General features: G+C 35.2%; 1 protein-coding gene across 1 annotated transcript in view; it reads right to left on the reverse strand.

Annotated features, from left to right (window-relative positions):
* Positions 1-21,663, reverse strand: part of UNC13C (unc-13 homolog C) — a 127,380-nt gene that overhangs the window by 77,048 nt on the left and 28,669 nt on the right. Inside the window, exons 5-11 of the mRNA XM_085588704.1 lie at positions 20,129-20,200; positions 15,064-15,283; positions 11,904-12,131; positions 9,872-10,013; positions 3,051-3,220; positions 2,114-2,229; positions 530-693 (exon numbers count right to left, since the gene is read on the reverse strand). Of these exons, the coding sequence (XP_085444830.1) occupies positions 530-693; positions 2,114-2,229; positions 3,051-3,220; positions 9,872-10,013; positions 11,904-12,131; positions 15,064-15,283; positions 20,129-20,200 (1,112 nt within the window). The remainder of the gene's footprint in view (positions 1-529; positions 694-2,113; positions 2,230-3,050; positions 3,221-9,871; positions 10,014-11,903; positions 12,132-15,063; positions 15,284-20,128; positions 20,201-21,663) is intronic.

Consider the following 21,663-nt stretch of genomic DNA (forward strand, 5'->3'; position numbering starts at 1 on the left):
TTGCTGGATAAATTGAGAGCATATGATGGACCTCTCATTATCATGAGCCTCTGAGCTAGGTGGTGCTGTGTTCTAAGCTGTTCAGACGGCTACTTCAGAATGGACAATGTAGTAATAGGTCTCAGTACTGTTAAAAATGGTTCGCACTAATTATTTACATGTACTCTGGAAGATCACTATAGCCACTAGTGAGCTTCCATAGTAGTAGAAGAGTACAGAGCTTGTGAAACCCTGTTCCAGTTGCATCTGGAACATTGGAACTCTTTATGAACCGTGCTATATATCAGTATCATAAGGATTATGGAATGCATTAGCAGTAATACCAGTAACAGCTTATAAAATGCTTGTATCTTAAAGCCACTGCAGATGAGAAGCACTTTAATGAGAAACAGATGGACAAAATGATAAGAATTTGAAGTCAGGAATGAGAAGAGAAACAGTGAATGAATTCACAAAGGCTTGAAGTTCATTATTTTGCTCAAACACATTGTTGACACCAAAGCAGAAAGCAAGCCATGATGATACTTACGTCATAGCTTGATAAATATATTCAATTCCATAGCGCATTGCAAATTCATCCACAATTTCCTGTGCAGCATCATCAAAGTACACCTTCCAGGCCTCATCGCCTTTCACCTCAGGGATTTTCACCACACCATTCGACTTTACATCCGTCAAGTAATGGAAGAGATTCTAAAGGTATGAAACATTTCAAAAATGGAAGTTTGGCTTTTAAGAAGCATTCTGAAAATATATCCTACATATAGTATTCAACATGTTGTTAGTAAATTTTTATTTTTCCAAAGACTGGCTCAAACTAGCAGCAGACTTGTGATTCAGCACATTGTAACTTCTTAATATAAAGTCTCTGCCTTTAACTGGCACAGAAAGACTGCAGCATAAAACAGTGCGGAAACTTCTCATTTATATGCCCTTGCTAGTGAATGAAATCAGGATGTTGTAATATTTATTGTGGAGTGCTTCAATTTCAATTGTATCCGTGACCAATACATTTCAAATTCATTATTTAAGTCCTTCACTTACATGGAGCTAACAGAAACACTGCAGCTGCCTCTCAAGTTGTGCAAGATTTGCAATAAAGCTTAGGTTTAGTACCCTTGGGAGCAAAGCTAGGATTTGACATACATGGCATAGAATGCTAGATTGCCTAGCTCCATATGTATCCACTAATTCCACAACTTTATTTGTATCCACAAAATCCCATTTTGGATTGGATAAATAAAAATAAATAAAATAGATTTATTTCCTATTTCAGTGATTGAAAAAAAAAAAACCTAAAACCTCAAAATACTTTTAGTTTTGCTAACTAGCCCTTAATTGTCTCTTGGATTCCCTTAAAGCGTTTGAATATTGTCATTTACTTCATAAGTCCAACATTTGCAATTTCAGGTCAAAATTGATCAGCAGAAATGCCGTAAATATCTGATTTTACAAATGGTGAACAATGGGACTTTGTGGCTACATGCTAGTGGTGAACTTTCAGTCATGTATGAGCTATCAGCTTTCAGAAACTACTTGTATTTCCAGAATAGAATTTCTACATGGATCACTATTTGAAGGAAGAATAGTCAATTACAAAGAAAATCTTTCAGAAGACACACCTATTCATCAGTGATGGTTTTTTTCAATGTTGACAAAAGCAAATTAGATTAAAGGAAAATTAGATTTTATAGTATTAGTGTTTCTCCTTTTTCTCACTCTCCAAAATATGTATTACTGTAAAACAAAAGAAATCCTTTACAGTATACTTCTGTAATATATATATAAATGTTTGTATATTTCTGATGCTAACAATCATGTATCAAAGAGCTAAATCAAAAAACAGTACAGGCAGAGTTTATCTGGCTCAACCTCTTTTTCTAACACCTCCTGGCAGGAATGATTTGTTTGTTGGTCTTATGTTATTCTACCCTTGCCTCTGAACCTGATACTTCCTCAGCAACACAGAATGGGAAATCTAAAATAAACATGTCCTCAAGTACAGCAGCAGTTATTTGTTTCAGTGCTCTAATGTTCTGTAGCCTTTTTTCTTTATCCATGCAACAACTGAACAGTAATTTCTATACTGTATACTATAACTCCTCCAACATACCTCATGTAGACAGGTGTACTGCACATGATAGGGAGCAACTTTCTCCTCTCCTTCAATTTCAACATTGATTTTCAGTCTAATGGCCCCAGAGACAGCCGATTTATCTGTTCGCTTTTCTGAAGAGTGGAAAAATAATACATTAGTAACTGCCAAGAACACATGTATGTCATATGAAAAGCTTTCATAAATCATTCTAGTTTAATCTTTTAAAGCCAAGGAGTCCTGCTGTTGAAAAAAAGAATGTTTAATACCTCACACATGGTTCAGTCCACAAAATAAAATATCTAACTATGAAGTAAAGAATCTTTCTTATTTTATCTCCTCAAAAAAAGGCTGCACATCTATTTATATAATACTTTCCTCTTTTCAATTGAAATTACTATAATTTTCTACCTGATATCTGTGCTAATTATTATTATTATTTTCCTTGAGTTATGAGGACTTTACCAACAACCTGGACTACTCTGAGTGTGATGGGCTGAATCTGGTAGGTGCCCACCAAAGCTACTCTATCACATCCCTTCCTCTGCTCGATAGAAAATCTAATGAGAGCCCCATGGGTCAAGAGAAGGATGAGGAACAGATCACTCACCAATTACTTCCATGGCCAAAACCAGACTTAGCTTGGGGGAAAATCAATTTATTACCAGTGAAATCAGAGGAGGATAATGAAAAATAAACCCAAATCTTGAAACACACCTTCCCCTCACCCATCCCTTCTTCACAGGTTTACTCCTGATTTTCTCTTCCCCTTCCCTGCCAGTGGCACAGGGGGATGGGGCAGTAGGGGTTCTATCTTCTATTTTCAAATCAACCTGTAACATTTAATACTTTAAAAGTCATACATTGGTACCAAAGGTACATATTTTGAAGTCACAAAGTTAAAGACAGTAATACTCTACCTAAATTTGTTTCAAAAAATCAGTAAGAATCATACCTAAATTATACCATACATCCATTTCTCCACTCAGTGTTCTTACTTCAATGATTGTTTGCCCAAGGAAGTCATCTGACTCCTTTTTGAAATGCTGTTTTACTCTAGATTTGATATCATCATCTTCATCCCATACTCTTACTTTTATTCTATCTGTAGAGTTATGACATTCACTGGAAAAACAAAAATAAAACACAAAATATGAGCGATATATTAACTATATTACCCTGTACTGCTGTCTAATTCATTAAACTCCATCTCCACACACTTGCTTAACTGCACCAAATGTCAAAGCACAAACAATCTGCAACATCCAGAGGAAAAAAAAGGTCATCCCAGGCTGCCAGGGACAAAACTGTAATTACTATATATATATATATGGGAATTACTGCATATAAAGAGAATAATGTGACTGAATTATACATACGTAGAGACTGCATTTAGGAATGACAATAACTGTTCATTAAAATTTTTAATTAGAAATTCATACTTCTTGATGCTATTATTTAACAGATACCTTAGGAAAGATACAGTAAGGTCAGGCTTATTTCTTTAGGAATGCCATGTAGTACATACAGTAAACTACCAAAGTAGTACTCCAGAACAATACAAAAAGAAAAAAGTAAAGAATATTTCCAGTGTGTGTCAGGAAGCTTTTGTTAAAAATCAAGAAGTATGCACAAACATCCCAGCAAGGAAAGAAAGGCAATCAGGAAGATGAGTAGCTGGCTGTTTTTTTAAAAGATACATTAATGTTCTTCAAGACCTCCATTCCCTGGTAAGGAGAAATGGTAAGGGACCATGCCATGTTCTAAAAAAATTATTGTAAATTTAAAGTGGCTTACTAACCCCTCCTGGTCTGAGTGGATTTTAGAAAAGGCTGGATGTATGAGGGAATGAGGTGGCTTCACTTGCAATCTACAGAGTACACAGTGGATGAAAACTTTTACTCCCAGCTGCACCCTGCATTTATTTGCACAAAATGGAAAAGAAACTCTATTACTGCTTAGTCCTATAAGGCACAATGAGGACTATTTACTATTTGTTGGTGATGGCTTTGGATGACTTGACTGGAATATCCCAACCCTGACTGCAGAGGTTTGGGTTTGTGAAAAAATTTCTGCTGAAGTTTGACTAGTACAGAGCTGGCATCAGTTAAATCCATATCAAACTTGTGCATCCATATGAAGTATTGTTTTCAATATCCATTCACTAGTGCTACAGAAATACTTTTTATATTACATACCTTTGTTTATCTTTAAACATGACCTTGAAGCATAGATGCAAATTTTCATCTTCAGCAGGGCATTACTTTCACACTTGATTAAGAGTTTTTACTCTAATTCTAGTCTAAGCACTATCACTGCTTAGTGATCTGTCTCGGTTTTCAGTGTTAAAACAGCAATACTCCAATTTATCTTCCAAGCAGCACCCCTCAAGGGTATTCTAAGAATTAATTAGTGGTAGTAATGGGCTTTGGAAGTATAAAGTGCTGTAAATGGTATTATTACTGTCAAGGCCAATCAGTCACTAAAAATGGCATGCACAGCTTTTACTCTGCCACACTGTGACATCATGCAGTATCACAGAAGTCCTTGTGTCTGTCTGTATTCCAGATTTTAACTTTGCAGATAATTCTGGTAATTAAAATGCACATTGTTCTGTGATTAGCAAAACTAATAAAGCACAGTTTCCTTTAGTCTTATTACTGGCTTCCCTGACATCCAACCAACCACAATCACCTACTGAATCTTCTCCTATAGTCAGGGTTTTCATACATTACCCCTTTATGTGAACTCCTGTTATCTATTATGGGATGAGCTCATACTGAGGACAGTTAATATCTCTCTCTGACCACATATTTTCATAGAACATGACAGACATACTATTTGGCAAACTGTGAAATTTCTCTGACTGATCACAAAATTCAAAAGCAATTGGCAAGCACACACAAAATATAGGAAGATAGCGATGGACCAAATAAGTATTGCTGCCTTGAGAAACTAGGCTAAACACAGAAACCATTTAATTCTCCTGGAATGTAGCTCTAACTTACTACTTAACATTGCTAAAGTCCTGAATTGCATTTAGCTGTGCATTCAACAGAAACAACTGACAGGGTATTTCTATAGAGACATAGGGAGTTCTGTCACTGGTGAGGTATTTCTGTGACCCTCATCACCATACCTGTGCTTTTGATAGAAATCTTACTCCTACTTTGATTCTCTGGCAGATGCTGCATATAAAAAGTCATTATGTACTTCAGCACAAACATCATATTTCTATTCTTCTGGGACAACACAAATTTCCCTCTCATATACACTTAGCTGATAAAGCAATAATTTATTCAGATGGTCAGAATTCCCTGATATCCTCAGTTGTCCTCAGCATCCTTCTCTCCTTTAATCTTAGGATAGTGAAATGTGTTAACTTGTGTTCATCTTTGTGTTGAAACTTCACCACAGAGTCAACTCTGCTACATTTGTAATGTTCCTGTGCAGGAACACAAAAAAAAATTTGGTTTAAAAACTGAAGAGTGGATGAGCAAGTATTTCCTCCTGGCCTGCCCTGTGGCAGTGTGACTGCAGGGAGATTTAGAGCTAAAGTTACAGAGCTGTCTTTGAATGATCCTGCTTACCTGCCCAGACTCAGAAACAGCCCTCTGTAATGACATGCACATTCTGCTTTAGTCACTGCTAACACCCATCCAGAAGCTCTGGGTGGAATTCCTGCTTCTGTTTACTCCAGGAAAATCAGCCCAGGGAATTAAAGGCTAGACAACATATGCTAGTTTCAGCGTTCCTCTTCTAGTCATTCTGCTTTATATGCTCAGTAAGAGCATTCACAGAAGTGTGATAGAGAAGATGAGAAATGAATTGTTCTCTAGCACACAGAGATTTGAAGGTACTGATGCTTCTGAAAACTACAGATTTTGAAGTCTATTCAGAGATGCAAGACAGAAGAGACAGTTTTAATAATTTACCAACAATCTGGTGACACTACATTACTTCTACATTTCCAGAATGCTACACAGACATGAAATAATCCTAATTGAATTTCAGCTTATTCTAATGGTTAGAGTAATAAAACTGGAATATTAAAGTATCTTTACAACAGTACCTCAATGTAAATTTAATATTAGATGCACTAGCATGATCTTATTGTACATATCCTCTAAGAGATTTGCACCCAGTATTAAAATGACAACTAAGTGATACTGTGCTACCTTCAGTAAGTTCAGGGAGGCACTTATTGTTATTATTACCCTCATGTTTATTATTATTATTATTGCCATTACTGCAAGCCAGAATCTGCCCCACACCATTGTTATGTCCACTTTGCTCTTAGGTATTCACAGACAGTTCCATGGTCCCTTAGGATATATCTTCCAGAACTTCATTAGCCCCACTGTTGGCAAACTTTTTCTGAAGTCTGATTTAAACCTCTCTAAATGTAATTTGTGGTTATTACTTGTTCTACTATAACAGTAAGCATGGAAAATAGATTATTCCTTTCCTCTTCTCAGGAGAAAGGATGTGTTTAAAGACATCCTTACCTCCACTACTTGTCTCTTCTCTAGTCTGGACAGTCCCAATTCTTTAGCAGTGTTGTCACGAGCCACGCTTTCTGATAAAGTAGAATGAGACTAATTATGCTTTCTCTTGCATTATTTTACTCTGTCATAACAAAAAGAGAGTTGTATAATTAATCTGCATTGACAGCAGTTTGAAAAAAAGACTCAGACCATGCATGCTGTACTGTGAAACTGAAAATATTATCACTGAACAAGCAATTTATCATTGGAATTGCTTCTTAGAGGTGTTCTGCTCTCTTGATTTGGGCTGAGGCAGTGAGATACAGTTATTTTGATTAGCCAAACGTCTCTCAGAAACTTGGCAGATTATTGAAGAACTTTTGGAATAGATGAATCTCGTAAACTAATGTGTAGTTTTTATTACTCAATTGGTTTTATGTAATACAATTCCCTGTTATGTCCTCTTGCATAGGAGGCAGTCCTTGAGCTATTTCAACAGTTCTGGCAAAACTGTGTTTAGATATCGCTGGAAACTGGAGCACCATTTAAGCAGTTAAGCATCTATGTTATCTTCAGGTACAGTGAAGATCGTATTTTTTAAGTCAGTTCAGCTGATCAAGAATGTATAAAATAACAGCTGAAAGGGACTTCAGTGAAGTCCTCTTGGCCACTGACAGTAAATATTGCTTGAAATGAATCCACTAATAATTTATTTCAGAATAAATAATGTGCGAGTGCTGTGCTTTAAAGTAACTCTAAAGAAGAAATATCTACAGCTGGATGATTGAAATCAGTTTGGGCAAATGTTTTCATGCACTGAAGAGCAATATAAATCCAATGAAGATATTTATTAGAGCTCTTATGCTGTCTTATTGACAGCCAAAATACAAAAAATAAATAATGTAAAATAATCATCCAGTTATTTGAAAGATCTCTGTATTATACAATTTTATCTGAGGTATTTATGAATGGTCAGAGGAAATGCAGTACCTGCAAAGTCAGCAGGGCAATTTGGAGATGTGTGCTAGCCTAGACAACACTATCAGAAAAAAACAGATTTCAGTAGGTCAGTAACCAAGTGTTGAAAATAGTCAAGAAAAGAACGAGAGTAGACTTTTGTTATAGTGTATCAATACAAAGGTTTCTACAAAACTGAAAAATGCAGCCAAAATATAGCTTCCTGTAATTAAAAAAAAAAAAGAAAATGCAGTCCCTTTTCCTGTATCAGATGCCACACTCAACCAGAAAGAGAAGGTGACAGCTGCAGGACTCTTCCTTTGCTCTGGCATTGAAGAACTCTCCTATCATTGATGTTTCATTGAAAAAGCCCCAAAAATTTCTGTTATCTCATTTCTAATAATACCAGGAGAAAGGATCAAAGCCCTTAGCACCTATATTACATTCATTAAATGAACATCTGCTGGCCTATTTACTTCTCCACCTTGTGCACCAAAAAGCTCTATTTTAGTTATGCTTTATGAGGTCCCCTGTTCAAATCTATGCCACTGTCCCATGGTCATTTAGCAGGGGGTCTGACTACAATTTGTCAGAAGCATTCTCTCACTGTTACAATGCCAGCATACCTGGGTTACGTGTGCTCCTAAGAACAGGAACACAGCCCTCACTGCCTGTGCTATGACAGAGCAAATGCACAATGGGGAGCCAATGCTGCTCCAAGTCCTTATTTTGGAACAGATGGGAAGACTTGAAAACATGTTTTGGTATGATAAGTATGCATAAGATTGTAAGATTTTTGAGACATCTTATTTCTGCATTTTATAATTTAAAATTTATAATGATGGTTAAGATTAGATTCTCAACAGGATTTAAATATCAATTACCACTAATAGAGCCTAATTTAAAAAACACTTCCTGAGTCAATCAAATAGTTATATTGATTTACTTTAGATTTAATCTTCTGGTTAAACATTTATAGTTTATTTAATACAATTTAGAAATTCTCATATACTTTCAGCTGAAATCCAAAGCATTAAAAATAATTCAGAGAGATTATTTCAGAAAACACGTGCTATAAAAATGTTGGAAAATTTATTCAGTGCTCAGGACATTCATGCTGTAATAAACTTTGGGAGGGAGGGATATAAATATTATTCCTAGGGCAGTAGATGATATAATATTTTGTTCTGGGGAAAAAAAATTGAATATTTTCAAGTTTCTATGGATTTGATTATAGCTCTGCTCACATATTTGAGAAACTACATTCAACAAACTTTCTATGAAATTTGCTGAATTGCTCATCCAATTTTTGACATGCAATTTTAATAATTAAAATGGAAGAAAGTAATTCTCTCCTACTTTTGGACACTCAAAGCCATTCAATGAGGTATGACACTTCAAGTGTTACCACAGTAACACAGTTAACTCAAAAAGAAAACACTTTCTGGATAGAAGAAGCTTGTAGAAGTTTCTAGGTGTCTCTTGCCTCTTAAGTACCTATTCATTTCTAATACAAGCATTTGAAACTGTGAAAGGAACAGCATACATTGTTTAATTCACCTGGCATTCTCTAGTTCCTTTTCCAGACAAATAGAAGCAACATCTTGGACCAAAACACTTTCACACTCTACTGAAACAATAACCTCCTCTTCAATAAGGTAGCAGATTTTGGTCAAAACACAATCCAGGTAAGTCCTAGCTTGTGAGAAGGTAACCTGTCATGTTATGACATTGCACCTTTCTGAAGAAAACAGGGCGCTATTTCAAATGCCTGAACCCTCACAGAAACTGTTTGCACAGTTTATGTAGATAGGAATAGTGACAACTTCTTCCCTTTTTATAGGAGGAAATAAGTACAAGAATAAACTAAACAATGTCATCATACTGTACTCTCCACATTTGACTTCTGGACAACACTCAAAGTATGGACATTGCAAACACACCAACCCTGAGCCTGGAGCACAGAAGTTACTACCAAGTTCCCCAGTTACACCTCAGAGAATCACAGTGTCAAATACAAAACACATTTACCTTGCATGGTCAGTATCTGGCACATAGGAAAACATTTCTAATGACAATACTTGGTATGTAAGGTTGAAGTATGAAAATTGTTACCTAAGTTCCCTTAAAGACTAGAATAATTAGACACCACCAATAGATCCCAAAAAATACTTAATTATAAGCTGCATGATCACTATAAGATAAAGACACATGGATGCTCTCTCCATTCAGAACTTGCATATTTTCAAATTAAGCCAATATTTCACTTGGTAGAGTTATATTACCTAAATGTAGATAAAATAGCAGTATCAATGGCATTTTCTGTACTTACAAATAGAATTTTTCATCCCATACTGGATTCAAATTTCCAAAAATAGTTTTTGTTCTTCGCTTGTTTTTGCCAACTTGCACAGTAACATATGGGTCACTTGAACCAGTTTTGTCCTTAGCCTGTAAGCCCTGAGCACAAAGAACTGCAACAAAGGAGAGAAATGAGCTTTAGCCCTCATAGCCTTTATTGCCAGGAAGTAAATGAGAGTGACAACAGCAACAGGAAACAAAGGCCTCACAGCGAGGGATTGTGAAGGAAGGTTTCTGGATTATTTTCCCAATGTCTGTAACTCTGGAGGCTGACAAGATTTGTATAACTACCCTTCTGGACTGTATCATATTTAAAAATAAAGTTTAATAGAGTAATAATTGTAAAGATTCACTAGAGAGCACCAAACAAATACTTTTCACACATATTTCAAATACTTTTCTCAACCATTGGTTAAGTCAAAAGGGCAAGGAATATGCTGTATAACTTGAGTCTGATAGTTCCCTAAAGTTCCCTGCCCCCAGCAAACAAATAAAAAAATATTTCCAGAATTTCTCCAAAAATCCAAACTAACATTTCCAAAGTAAAACCTCCACTAATATAGAAAAATATCCCCTGTGGCTCATAGAACTAAACATGAGGGACATTACTGCCATTTGTTCTCTTAATAGATGAACCATGACTTTTAGAATACTTTCTATGCTATCACAGAGAGGATGACATTTCAGATCAATTATCATCAACCGTTTATGCATTTGCTATCCTTTCTGACACTTAGTGTGGGTGTATAGTTAATGAATATGAATTTAGTAGCAAATATAAATACATACAATTTGATTTTCGATCATAATTCATAGAAGTGGAAATCTCAGGAGAAAGCAGAGCTGACAAAGAGCAGCCTCCCAAAGCCAGAGAAGTGCAGCTAAAACACTTGCTCTGGCTCTTACGATTCAGCAGCAGTTGGCTTTGTAATTCTGCACATACTGTTTTAAATATCTCAGTGCTAACATTGAGTTAATGTTCTCTAATGTCAATCATTTTGGATAATGAAGCTCCCTTGGCGTGCTCAGGAAAAAGATTACCTAAAAATGGCACCTTGCTCAGCAGATCAGCTCGGTGTGGGTTCAGTCACATGTGCTGACTTCAGTGAAAGAAGTAAAATTCTGCTATTCTTTAACATATCCAATTTCTGAAAACACTCTTAGGAATGAAATAGCATATTCTGTCTTCCCCTTTCATTCTAAAACTTTTAGAAGGTAAGGAAGTATCCCTCTCCTATTTATGCAGTAGAATGAAGGGACAGCCTAGCAAAAGTCTTCAAGAATTAAATTGTATGCACATACTGCCCTGAACACAAGATAGCCTTCAGTATCCTTTAGAGGTAGAACTAAAAATAAACATATGAATTAAATATGTCCCAAGTGCTTGGTGACAGTCCCAAAATTCCACAATTATTCTTCTGAGTTTCATGCACCACCTCTCAACCTTCAGAATCACCTCCATTTATGCTGAGGCTTTAGTTCAAAAACTGAAATGACAAAGTCAGAGGACCTGGAAATCTACATGAGCAACCAGGCTAATGCAATTGGAAGCCATCTGGAATATGTTTAAAGTGAGCAGAATTATGCAACATCAGCATCACTAAAATGAACACACCCTTAGTCAAGCAACGTGAATGGATAATAAGTTTCAAAACCAATGGGATCTGGAATTGCAAGCTCAAGTGTTTTTTAATCACTTAAGCCTATTTTTTGGCGAACTTTAACTCTTGCAGTTGGTGGCAAAAAACTCATCATTAGATGATATTGGTAGGAGGTAGAGGAGCTAGATTATTTTTACTGGTCTTCCTTCCTATAGCAGTAGAATAGAAAGTGGTTTTGGCAACTTAAAACTCAACTCTTGCAGCTGGCATCCTATAAATTCAACTGTTTGTATATGCACCAAGTATGCAACTGAACACACAGTCCAGCTCTACTTATAAAAAATCTTGCTCCTGAATCAGGGGAATAGGAAAGAAAGAGTGATTAGAACAGAAGAAAATTACCTGTGATAGTTACTTTTGCTGACCATTTGGATGTTCCATCCAAAACACTTTGTTTTGCTGCTTTTGTATATTGTACAAAATCTTCTTTAGAAATATTAAACATTTCCTGGATCACTTCAAACACCTCTGGTCTATTTTTCTCTCTAATCTTCATTCTTTCCTTCATAGCACTAATAATATTCTGTGTTTTGTCTTCTGCACCATGTTTGGAACTTTTCTCAGCTGCTCCTGAAATTCGAGAAAAATTCACCATTGTTATTGAAAATTAACTTTGTTCTTTTTCCCCTCTAAGGTCTCCCACCAACTCTTGGTACAGCAATACCTGAAGGAGATCTTAGTTTCACCTTAATAATACCTTATATATATATATATATATATATATATATATATATATATATATATATATATATATATATATATATATATCTTCTTTGTGATAGCTAAAATTATCAGTTGTGAAAACATCATCTAACTATCCTCAAATCCAGGGAGGATTCAAGTATTATTGTTCCCTTTAGAGGGTTAGTAAAACTAAAACAAAATAATTTTGAACAATTTGTTATACAATTATAATTGAGATATTTCAACATTGAAGAAGCATAGAGTTCCTTCTTTACAATACCATCAAACACCAACATGTTATTTTGAAGTTTTGGTTGAGGCTCTCAGCTTGCAATGGTTGAAGAACCTAGAGCTGGAAAGGGTCATGTTCAGCATTAGATTTCAGTGAAGTTTTATAAAACAAATATTATGTGGTTTCTTTTCTTCAGTTTTCAGTGTGTCAGAAGGTTTCTTAGCACATAAGAGGCAACTGATATCTACATCTATATAGAGAGATGTAAAGTGGGAAGGCATAATGTTGTAAGATAGGAAAAGTGTGGGTTGAAATACTAGATAGCAGTGATTCCAGCCTGCCAAAAGGCTGAAATATATGGCTTCTTCAAGCAGTTTTCCATGGCCACTAAATCCTGAGAAATCTGGAAAATCTCTTGGTCAGACTAATGACTCTTTTTGAATATGGAAGACCAAAATTCTCATGATTGAAGATTATCCAGACTTAAAAATTAGGAATTAACAGAAATAGAATTATGTGCTACCATAAAACAAAATACCAGTTAATAAATTCTCTAGTGATTTTATTACAAAAGAGATGATTACTGAGCTGACTGGAAAACATGACAGATAATTCTTAGAAGATGCAGGAGGGAATTTTTTTTCATTTTTTCCTATTTTCAGCCCTTCCTTAAAATGTAGAAATGCAGTAACATAACTGAATGATAAACCCTGGGCATAATCTGAATGGCAATAACATATTCCTGTTAGAAACCGTGTTGATTTTTGAGACAGCACAGGTAAAACTGAAATATGTGTTAAAATACAACTTCCTTTAAGTAAATATCTTTCTATTTATACTCATTTATTGCAACTAGTTTTACATCCCCTATTGCGAACAACCTCTGCTGCTGTCTATCAACAACTCTTTTCATGGAGTATCGATCAAACTAATTAAGACAATAGTGTAACTTACATTGCACAGGAAGTTAACAAGCTCCTTTCGCCCTAGGGACTGATACAAACTCAACATGATTGAAATCAATTCTAATTTAATATTGCACCTAGTACTAGAAAGGATATCTTATTGAAGATGAGAGAGCTAATGAAAGTGCTACTGTTTTTTTTTCTAAATCTAATTTAGAACAAGTTTATATATTGACCCTAAAGATCTTGAGATGTGAATTCTTTTCTACAGCCTACATTAGCAATCATTATATATTAAAAAAAAAACCAAAACAAAAAAATACAGAATTTTGAATGCGAATACATCCCGCTGATTATGAGACGAGCAAAAGAATGACTGATAAAAATAACTACATTTCACTTTATGACACTGTTAGCATCAGCTTTCTCAGAAATAGAGATTTAACCAATTGGTCAATTCATTTTTTCAATAGAAAACAAGGAACATGAAATTTTGAAAGCAGTATACTATGAACACTGAACAATTAATCTGTTGCAAAAAATATGTCAGGATGCTCAGAAACATTTGCATACTAATGAGAAGAGTGGCATCCCTTAGGCCTTAAATATTTTATCTGCAATTTGCCTTCTAGAGGTTTTGTTCTTTTAAGATTCAGTTGTTTGGGCTGGTGATATGGGCCAGGGGCCAGCAGCCCAGTTTCAGCCACAGTGCAGAATCACAACCAAGCACAGTAAGGAAGTTTGATTTAGATATTCATCACTGATTTATTGTCTGTGGGGTCAGTTCCTCTGGGAAATTTTAATTCCTGAGCAGTACAAACCTTGTGCATCCATCCCTACGTGACAGCTCCTCACACAGAAACACAGTGGAAAAAAAGGAAGAACTGAGTGAAATATCTGTGTAGTTTTCCTACATGTAGTAGCTCTTGAACATATCAACAGTGAACAGTGTTGAATAATTCCAGAGTATGAAAGCCCATTCCATTCCAAAATTTAAAAACTTGCAGATCTTGATTATCTATTGCTTAGAATATAGTATAATAAGATATATAATATGTATAATGTGTTGTAATTTAAGAATCGCTTCAATACACCTGATATATTTTCACAGAAGAATTCAGTGGCTGGAACCAAGCTGAGCAAGGAAAAAGCAAAGAAAAGGTTGTTTTGCCTTAATTCTATAGTGAAATGACTTACTGACAAATTTTTTTCCCCCTTATACATGCAGGGTTTAGTATTTTGAAGGGACAAGATCCTACTTACTGTTTCATATTTTTGACAAATAGATAGCACATCAATATGACTACAGTAAGTAGCAGGAATATTTAAAAAAATATTTTCTTTGACATTTTCTGTGTTTTAAGTAAAAAAAAGAGGGTTTATGTCAAGTAATAAATTGCTCCAGATATTGCCGAAGGCAGTGGAAAGTAAATAATACACTGATGTTAGTAAGCATTATTTTGTAAAAGCCCAGCAACATTTGACACATTTCAAAAACAAAAGTGAAACTAACAGTAGGTTTTCCATAAAGCTTCTGGCTAGCTTCTCAACTGAGGAGCATCAACACACCTTCACTGATTTTTGGGTGATCTGGTGCCATATTTCAAGATATTGCTGAGTATAGACACAAAATCAAAAGGTGTCAATTAATACAACACTTCAGCTATCATGAAATACTCACTCTGCAAACAGTCAGCATTTAGGAGATCTTGGCACTTCTCATGGCATTTGACACCACATTCAGTGCATCTCATGCCTTGTCTGGCTATGCCCCAAAGAAGGCCTTCACATTCATAACAGTATGTGGGAGTTGTAGCTGTCCAGATTTCAAAGTTATGAGGTGTAGTTGATGATATTGGATAGATCAAAGCCTGCAGGGTCTTCTTGAAGACATGTATTTTCTGTTGGGTAAGAAAAAGAATATTTCAGGTGTATTGTGTAACACAAGTGAACTGTTTCTAAACTATATGCCATCTGCACCTAAAATGTTATAAAATATCGGAATATACATAGAAGTATAAAGTAATTTGTAAAATACTGATTTACTCATTTTGCTTTACACTTTGAAAAGAATTCTGCTTGACTGTTTTGTCTGATTACACAAACAGCAGAGTTAAGTTGGAATAAAATTATTCAATTAACACAAAGTCTTATATATTTTTTTTCATATTTTGAGGCAGAAACAACAAGAAAGCAGCATTACATTCATTGGGGCATATTAAGCAGCTACCTAATATTAATTCTGAATATTTAAATACTTCCTATAGGGACTCAGACAGACGTACTACACAAAATGCCTTTTGATTATATACAACACTATCCTCTAACACCAAGTGTATATATAACCTCATCAAATAAAAGCAAGCCAATTGTAGGGCTCCATTTTATCTGTATTTCTATAATAGCATACTTACTATATTTTTAAGCATCAAGTTGCTTTTTACTATAGACAAGAATGATCCATACTCTCAAAAATCCAAACCCATTTCTTGGACTGCTTAAGAACCACGACTAGTTCTACTACAAGAACTTTTATTGGCTATTTACTGATTAGTACTGTAACAACTTCAGTCTCAGCTCCTTAGTGCTTAATAAGATAAAAATAAAGCAGTTGTTTGTGCAAAGTACTGTGGCACACAAGACCTTGGCTTATATGGGCACAACACTCTGGTTTATTTGAGCTTTTTTTCAGGCACCCTGATCTTCTAGGTCCAGGCAATTTATTGGGAATAAGAGCACAGTAGCCTGAAGGCAGCACTTGGCACCAAGCTTAGGTTGTTTGTGTCTTTTTTAGGGAGTGGGTGTTCACTAAATGCACATGTGACTGCTATGAATGTATTAGAAGTTCTAGATTCGTTCCCTTATAAAGAAATAATTGTTTCTTTTAGAAAGAAGAAACCATATTATAAAACATATCAACATATTATTTTATAATAAAATAATAATCATATCACCAGAATGGCACCATATGTCTTATTTTAGAAAGAAGAAACCATATTATAAAACATATCACAGTGGAATATTTCTGAAAGTCTGTCTGTCCTAACTTGTTCTCTTCTGTTGTGGATATTAAGAAAGGTAGCTCTAATGCTGGCTATAAAGCTGTAGCAAGTGAAAAAGATTTTGGAATTTGTGTAGTTTGTCTATTTTTGTTTTAACATCAATGCCACAGTTCTGACAACACAGGAAATAAGCCAAACTTATTCAGTTAAACATTTGTTAACACTCCCTTATCTTTCATATTCAGCTATGGTAATTGTATGCCAAATGGAAGATATTAACCTGTCTAAAAATATGCTGACATATTCTTGGTTTTATGTACTTGCATCTCTACTCAAACTTGTGAGAGATTCTGCTAGTAATAGATTGTCTAACCAAAGTAAAATATTCTTTTTGTGTGCATATCTGCATAATGTTGCACAAAGTCATCAATCAGAGGACTTCTGCTACCATGGGAAAACCAGTACCATGCAGCCATTGGGTAGCCATTGATTCATAGGATTAAGCACTAAAAATAATAAGACCAAATGTACGGTAGCTTAGGCTGCAACAGCCCTTACTGAAGTCAGTAGTTACTGCTGGAAACAGTATCTATCCCCTGGAACCTGGCCAAATATATATGGTTAGACATTTAATGGACATCTGATCTGAGCACAACTGAGAACACTGAAGAACTGAACAAAGAAAAAAACCTGATAGAGCAGGAAACACTAAAACAAATACTGAACTGCCCTCCAAATTGCTTCTTAGCCTATCCTAATAACTCCCCTGAAAGCAAGCAAAGGTGTGCACCAGTTTGATTTGGCAGACCCTAAGAACTGTGATAGTAATGGAGAACTCATTGTTGTACATTACTCCACTTTTGCCTTCTGTTTTACAGGGACCAGAAAGGAAACTTTAAAGCAACCTAAAGTGAATTTATACAGCTTGCTGCGAAATCATGTCTCTCATAAACCACTGATTGCACTTTCCGACTCCTGAGCTCATGTAGCCTCAGTACAAATCCTGCCCTTTCACCCTGTTCAGCTTCAATATTTTCCACATTATACATTTGCCAGTAACTTTCACATTTTTATGAAATGTCAATAAGTAATGAAATTTACCCTCAGCAGGCCTTGAAATATACATTTGAGGGTAAATGAAGTTTCCAGCTGAAAGACACTTTGTAGATTGGTTTTGCTCCTGAACTTGTTCTTTCCCCTGTTGTTAATAAAGCAAATTGCAAACAAGAATTTTATTTCTCTTACTGTCTAGAGGCTTTCGCCCCTATTACTCTTCTCTGTTTAAATGTTTTTGCTATTTGAATTACAGAGCATAACAACATGGCACTAATAACTTCCAGTATAACTATATAACTAATAACTGGTTTGGCAACATTTAGCACACTACTAATATGTAGGAGAATTATTTAGTTATCTGCTTATCCTTTTAAAGGAAATTTACTTCTGCTGTATACTACCTGAAATACTTGTCAATGTCATTGATGTATAATTTCCAAAAACGTGCAGCTCTGTCTTTGTTCAACAAAGCAATTACATGGGTACTCAACTGAAAGAATATATCTAAGTATTACACTGATTAAAATGTCTTTGGATCTGTGCTTGAGAACACAAACTCAGTGTGTAATGAGTGTGTTGTACCAAAAGGATAGCAGTGACAGGTGGCAAAGCTCAAAGCCTTAACCTCAGGGTGCAATTTTTTGAGTAGGTGGCACTTGAGTTTTAATAAAGGCATTAGTTCAAAGATTTTTCATACTGAATTTAATCAGCCAAATAACCCACACCCACCAGAGTCCCTAATATTCCCTCCAGAAAAAAACTTGGGGGAGGGTAAAAACTAGAAAAGCCCTAATTGGAGGAATAACTTGCCCAAAGGGAATGTTTCTTCCTTAAATTTCATTGGTAACTCCATTTCTTCATTTCACATCTTCATTTTTTGGAGAGTATCTGGAGAATTCTTTTATGTCTGAAAATGTCTGTCCTTTTTGTTTTCAAATCTTGCTCTACCCAGTGTAATGATGCCCTAGGTTATTAAGTTTGGCTGGCTACTTAGAGATGTAGGAAAGTAATGCCTTTCCCTTGTTTTAAATATCTTACAAGAGGCTTTGTTGGCTGTACCCTTACATTTGTCTGTGAAAGAGCACTCCTTAGCCCTTGGTTTGTGGCATGAGGGCTGGCTTTTGTTCACCTCTACTCTGAATTAGCTTTTTATATTTTCTCATCAAATGAACTTTCATGTGTCTAAATTACATTTGCTGTCTACCTTTGGACTTTTATTTCAAGCCTTTTTAAGAAATAACTATTTCTGGTACACAGTTTTTTCATATGGCATGGTTCAAATGGAGTCCAAAGATTATAAAGGCATAAAAATATACTTAAATGAATTTTCCTTTTCTCCTGAATCAGAATTCAGTAATTTCTCTGGTTGATGGCAAGCGTTGGAGACTTGTTTCCACTTTAGGGATTTGCTGCCTTTTTTTTTTTTTTTATATTATCTCCCAAACTTGCAACTTCAACCCTTCAGTCAGAGTGTGCTAGTTTTTACAGAAGAGGAGGTGTGTAAATAAACAAATGAATCTGTCTTTTTTGTCATGAAAGGTGGTAATACTTATACATATAATGCTTTTTGTTCAGTAAACATATTTTAGTAAAGTACATGGAGTATTTTAGGGTCTTTTACTGAACTCAGCTATTTTAGTACAAATTACAACGAAGTTGAAAAAAGTCTTTATTTTGTAGCACTTGGATGCCATAAGTTTTTCCTCTATGATTTTCCATCAGCCTTGAACTCCTTAAGATCCCATAGTTCTCCAGTCTATCAACCTTTGTTGCTGTTTTGAGATAGCAGAATAACAGGTAAGAATAACAGATGTCAATATTTGTGTTACATGTTCCAGTTCCCAGAACACCTGTCAGTATTTTCTGTTCTCCCATTCTTCTGCTATGGACCTTAATAACAATGTAAGAAAAATTCAGCTCTTCATTTTTCTTCAGAATAGGATGTATTTTAGAAGGCTGTGTATGCACTAACAATTTGAGGAACACAAAACGGGTCTGTATTTATTCAAATTCTTCCTTTTGCTTGGTTAAGTTATATAAATCCTACATCACACTTTAGGTATTCCTGAAGAAAATGGCACCTGTTGTGTTTTTGTTGAAAAAAATGTCTTTTGCCAAATCTAAGTGAAATCACTAATGGAAAACCAGAGGTCATGCATTTTACTACCTATGATTCTATGTTTTTTCAAAAGACTCTTGTGGTTACTTGTATGAATTAAATATTTCTTCTAAAATCACATATGTTATTAGCATGAGTTACATTAAAAAAAAATCAAATAGTATCCCAAGGACTTGGAAAAAATCATCATAAAAACCCATTTTGCAGAGCCCTGGCATTTTAATTGCACTCACATTGTGATGAAGATAGAAAGATGATGAAAGACTGCAGGTAAACATGGTACAGGTGAACAATTTAAAGCAAAAGGCTTCTCCAAATAACTGTTTTGTAAATCAAAGGTTTCTTGGTTAGTCCCCTCTGTCACAAATGTGAGTCAGCAGCAGCAAACCTGGTCTTAATGCTGTGCATCAGGCAGCAAATTCTGCTCAAGTTCCCAGGAAGTTCCTACACAATAAATACATTCCTTTTCATCCAGTTTGGTGTGTGTAAGGCTGAAATATTTTTTAGAGATCTCTGAACAAAAGTTTCTGTTACCTAAACATCTTAAACTTGTCACTGAAAACACTTACCATTTCATCAGTGTTTATGGAGGTCCGCATGAGCATGGCCATGGAAATACCAGATTTTCGAGCTGCAAGGGTCTGTTTAAGGCAAAGGCAAAAGTGTTAGCAATTATACAAGTAATAGCAGCTGTTGAAGCCAATGGAAGGCAAATAGTACTTGATTATACTACTGGATATAAACAAAACTGTAGAAGACACAAAACCTTTTAGTTAATGTTTGTAGCTCACAATTTTTAGGGTTTCAGTACATAACAGAAGTATACTTCCCATCATCATTACTGCTTCTTTCAGCAGTGCCCAGCTGAACTGCCATTTCTAATACAAAACCTGTTATTCAGAGGTTTGTGACTCAGTTTTTTAAAATCACAGGCTGTCACTGTTTTTCTGCTTTGCCAACCAAATTAATGTGGTACAAGGATAGGCATCCTGCCCTAATTTGGAAGCTGTCTGTGCCTGCAGCAACATGGGAGATCATTTTGCAGTAGTCTTATGGTTCAAGTTGTCAGTCTGGATAATTTTTTGTAACTCACTGAGCATTTTTAAACAGCATGTATATATATATATAAAATACTACTTAAATAAAAAGACCTCAAGAAACCTTAAAATATTATTTTCTTAAAGACAATAATACTTCAATACTATGGATAGCTATATGGAGAAATACTCTGGTTATCTGAGACAAGAAAAGAAACCAGAACTCTGTGTCAATCTGTCCTCATTTGGACACGATGCTATTGGTATATGGACAACTTCTGGTTCTGAAGACAATGCACTTAGTTGTAGAGATTAACTCTTTTGTACCATATGTATGGTACATATACAGGGACAGAAAAGAAAGTAATTTTAATATACAATAAAAAAGGAAATTTTATACTTCTTATTGCAACCGCAGAAATCTATATGGGTCCTTGAGAATTATCTAGAGAATATAATGATCAGAAAGAACCCTGGGGGACTGAATTCTGTGTATTTTACACACAATATTTTAAATCTAAGTATCACTTCTGCTATCAATAATCCTTTTGGCCTGACAGAAACAGATAAGATTTATTCCACTGCACTCAGTATCAACCATAACACTGTTATATTAGTGGACTGCACCTGGAGTGCTGTTTTCATTCCTCCTTTCCCTTATTCTAAATCATTCCAAGTGTGTTTTGCCTTATCTCTGTTCTTCTGTCATCCACTATCTGCTTTGTCACACTTTGCTGCCCTCACAGTCTAGCAGTATGTGGATCAATTATACCACCCACTAACCTAAGTCTGTTGTTGCCTTTGTTGTGAGGATACAGATTTTCACCTAACTTTGAAGGGGGTGTCTGAAGTCCATAATTACAGAAATATTACAGCAAAACTTCAAATGATACTTTGTATGTGACATTCTTATTTTTGTGAAATGCATACTGGGCCAGAAGCAATTTAGGCTTACATCAGCAAAGGAACTGCATCATTAGTCTCTGGATGAAGAGACAATTCCAATTTTTTCCAATTATATAATTTTAAACACTGGTATATTTAAAATGGATTTCTAGTTATTTATT

This window comes from Lonchura striata, chromosome 10, assembly GCF_050655825.1.
Source record: "Lonchura striata isolate lonStrDom1 chromosome 10, ASM5065582v1, whole genome shotgun sequence".
Lineage (NCBI taxonomy): Eukaryota > Metazoa > Chordata > Aves > Passeriformes > Estrildidae > Lonchura > Lonchura striata.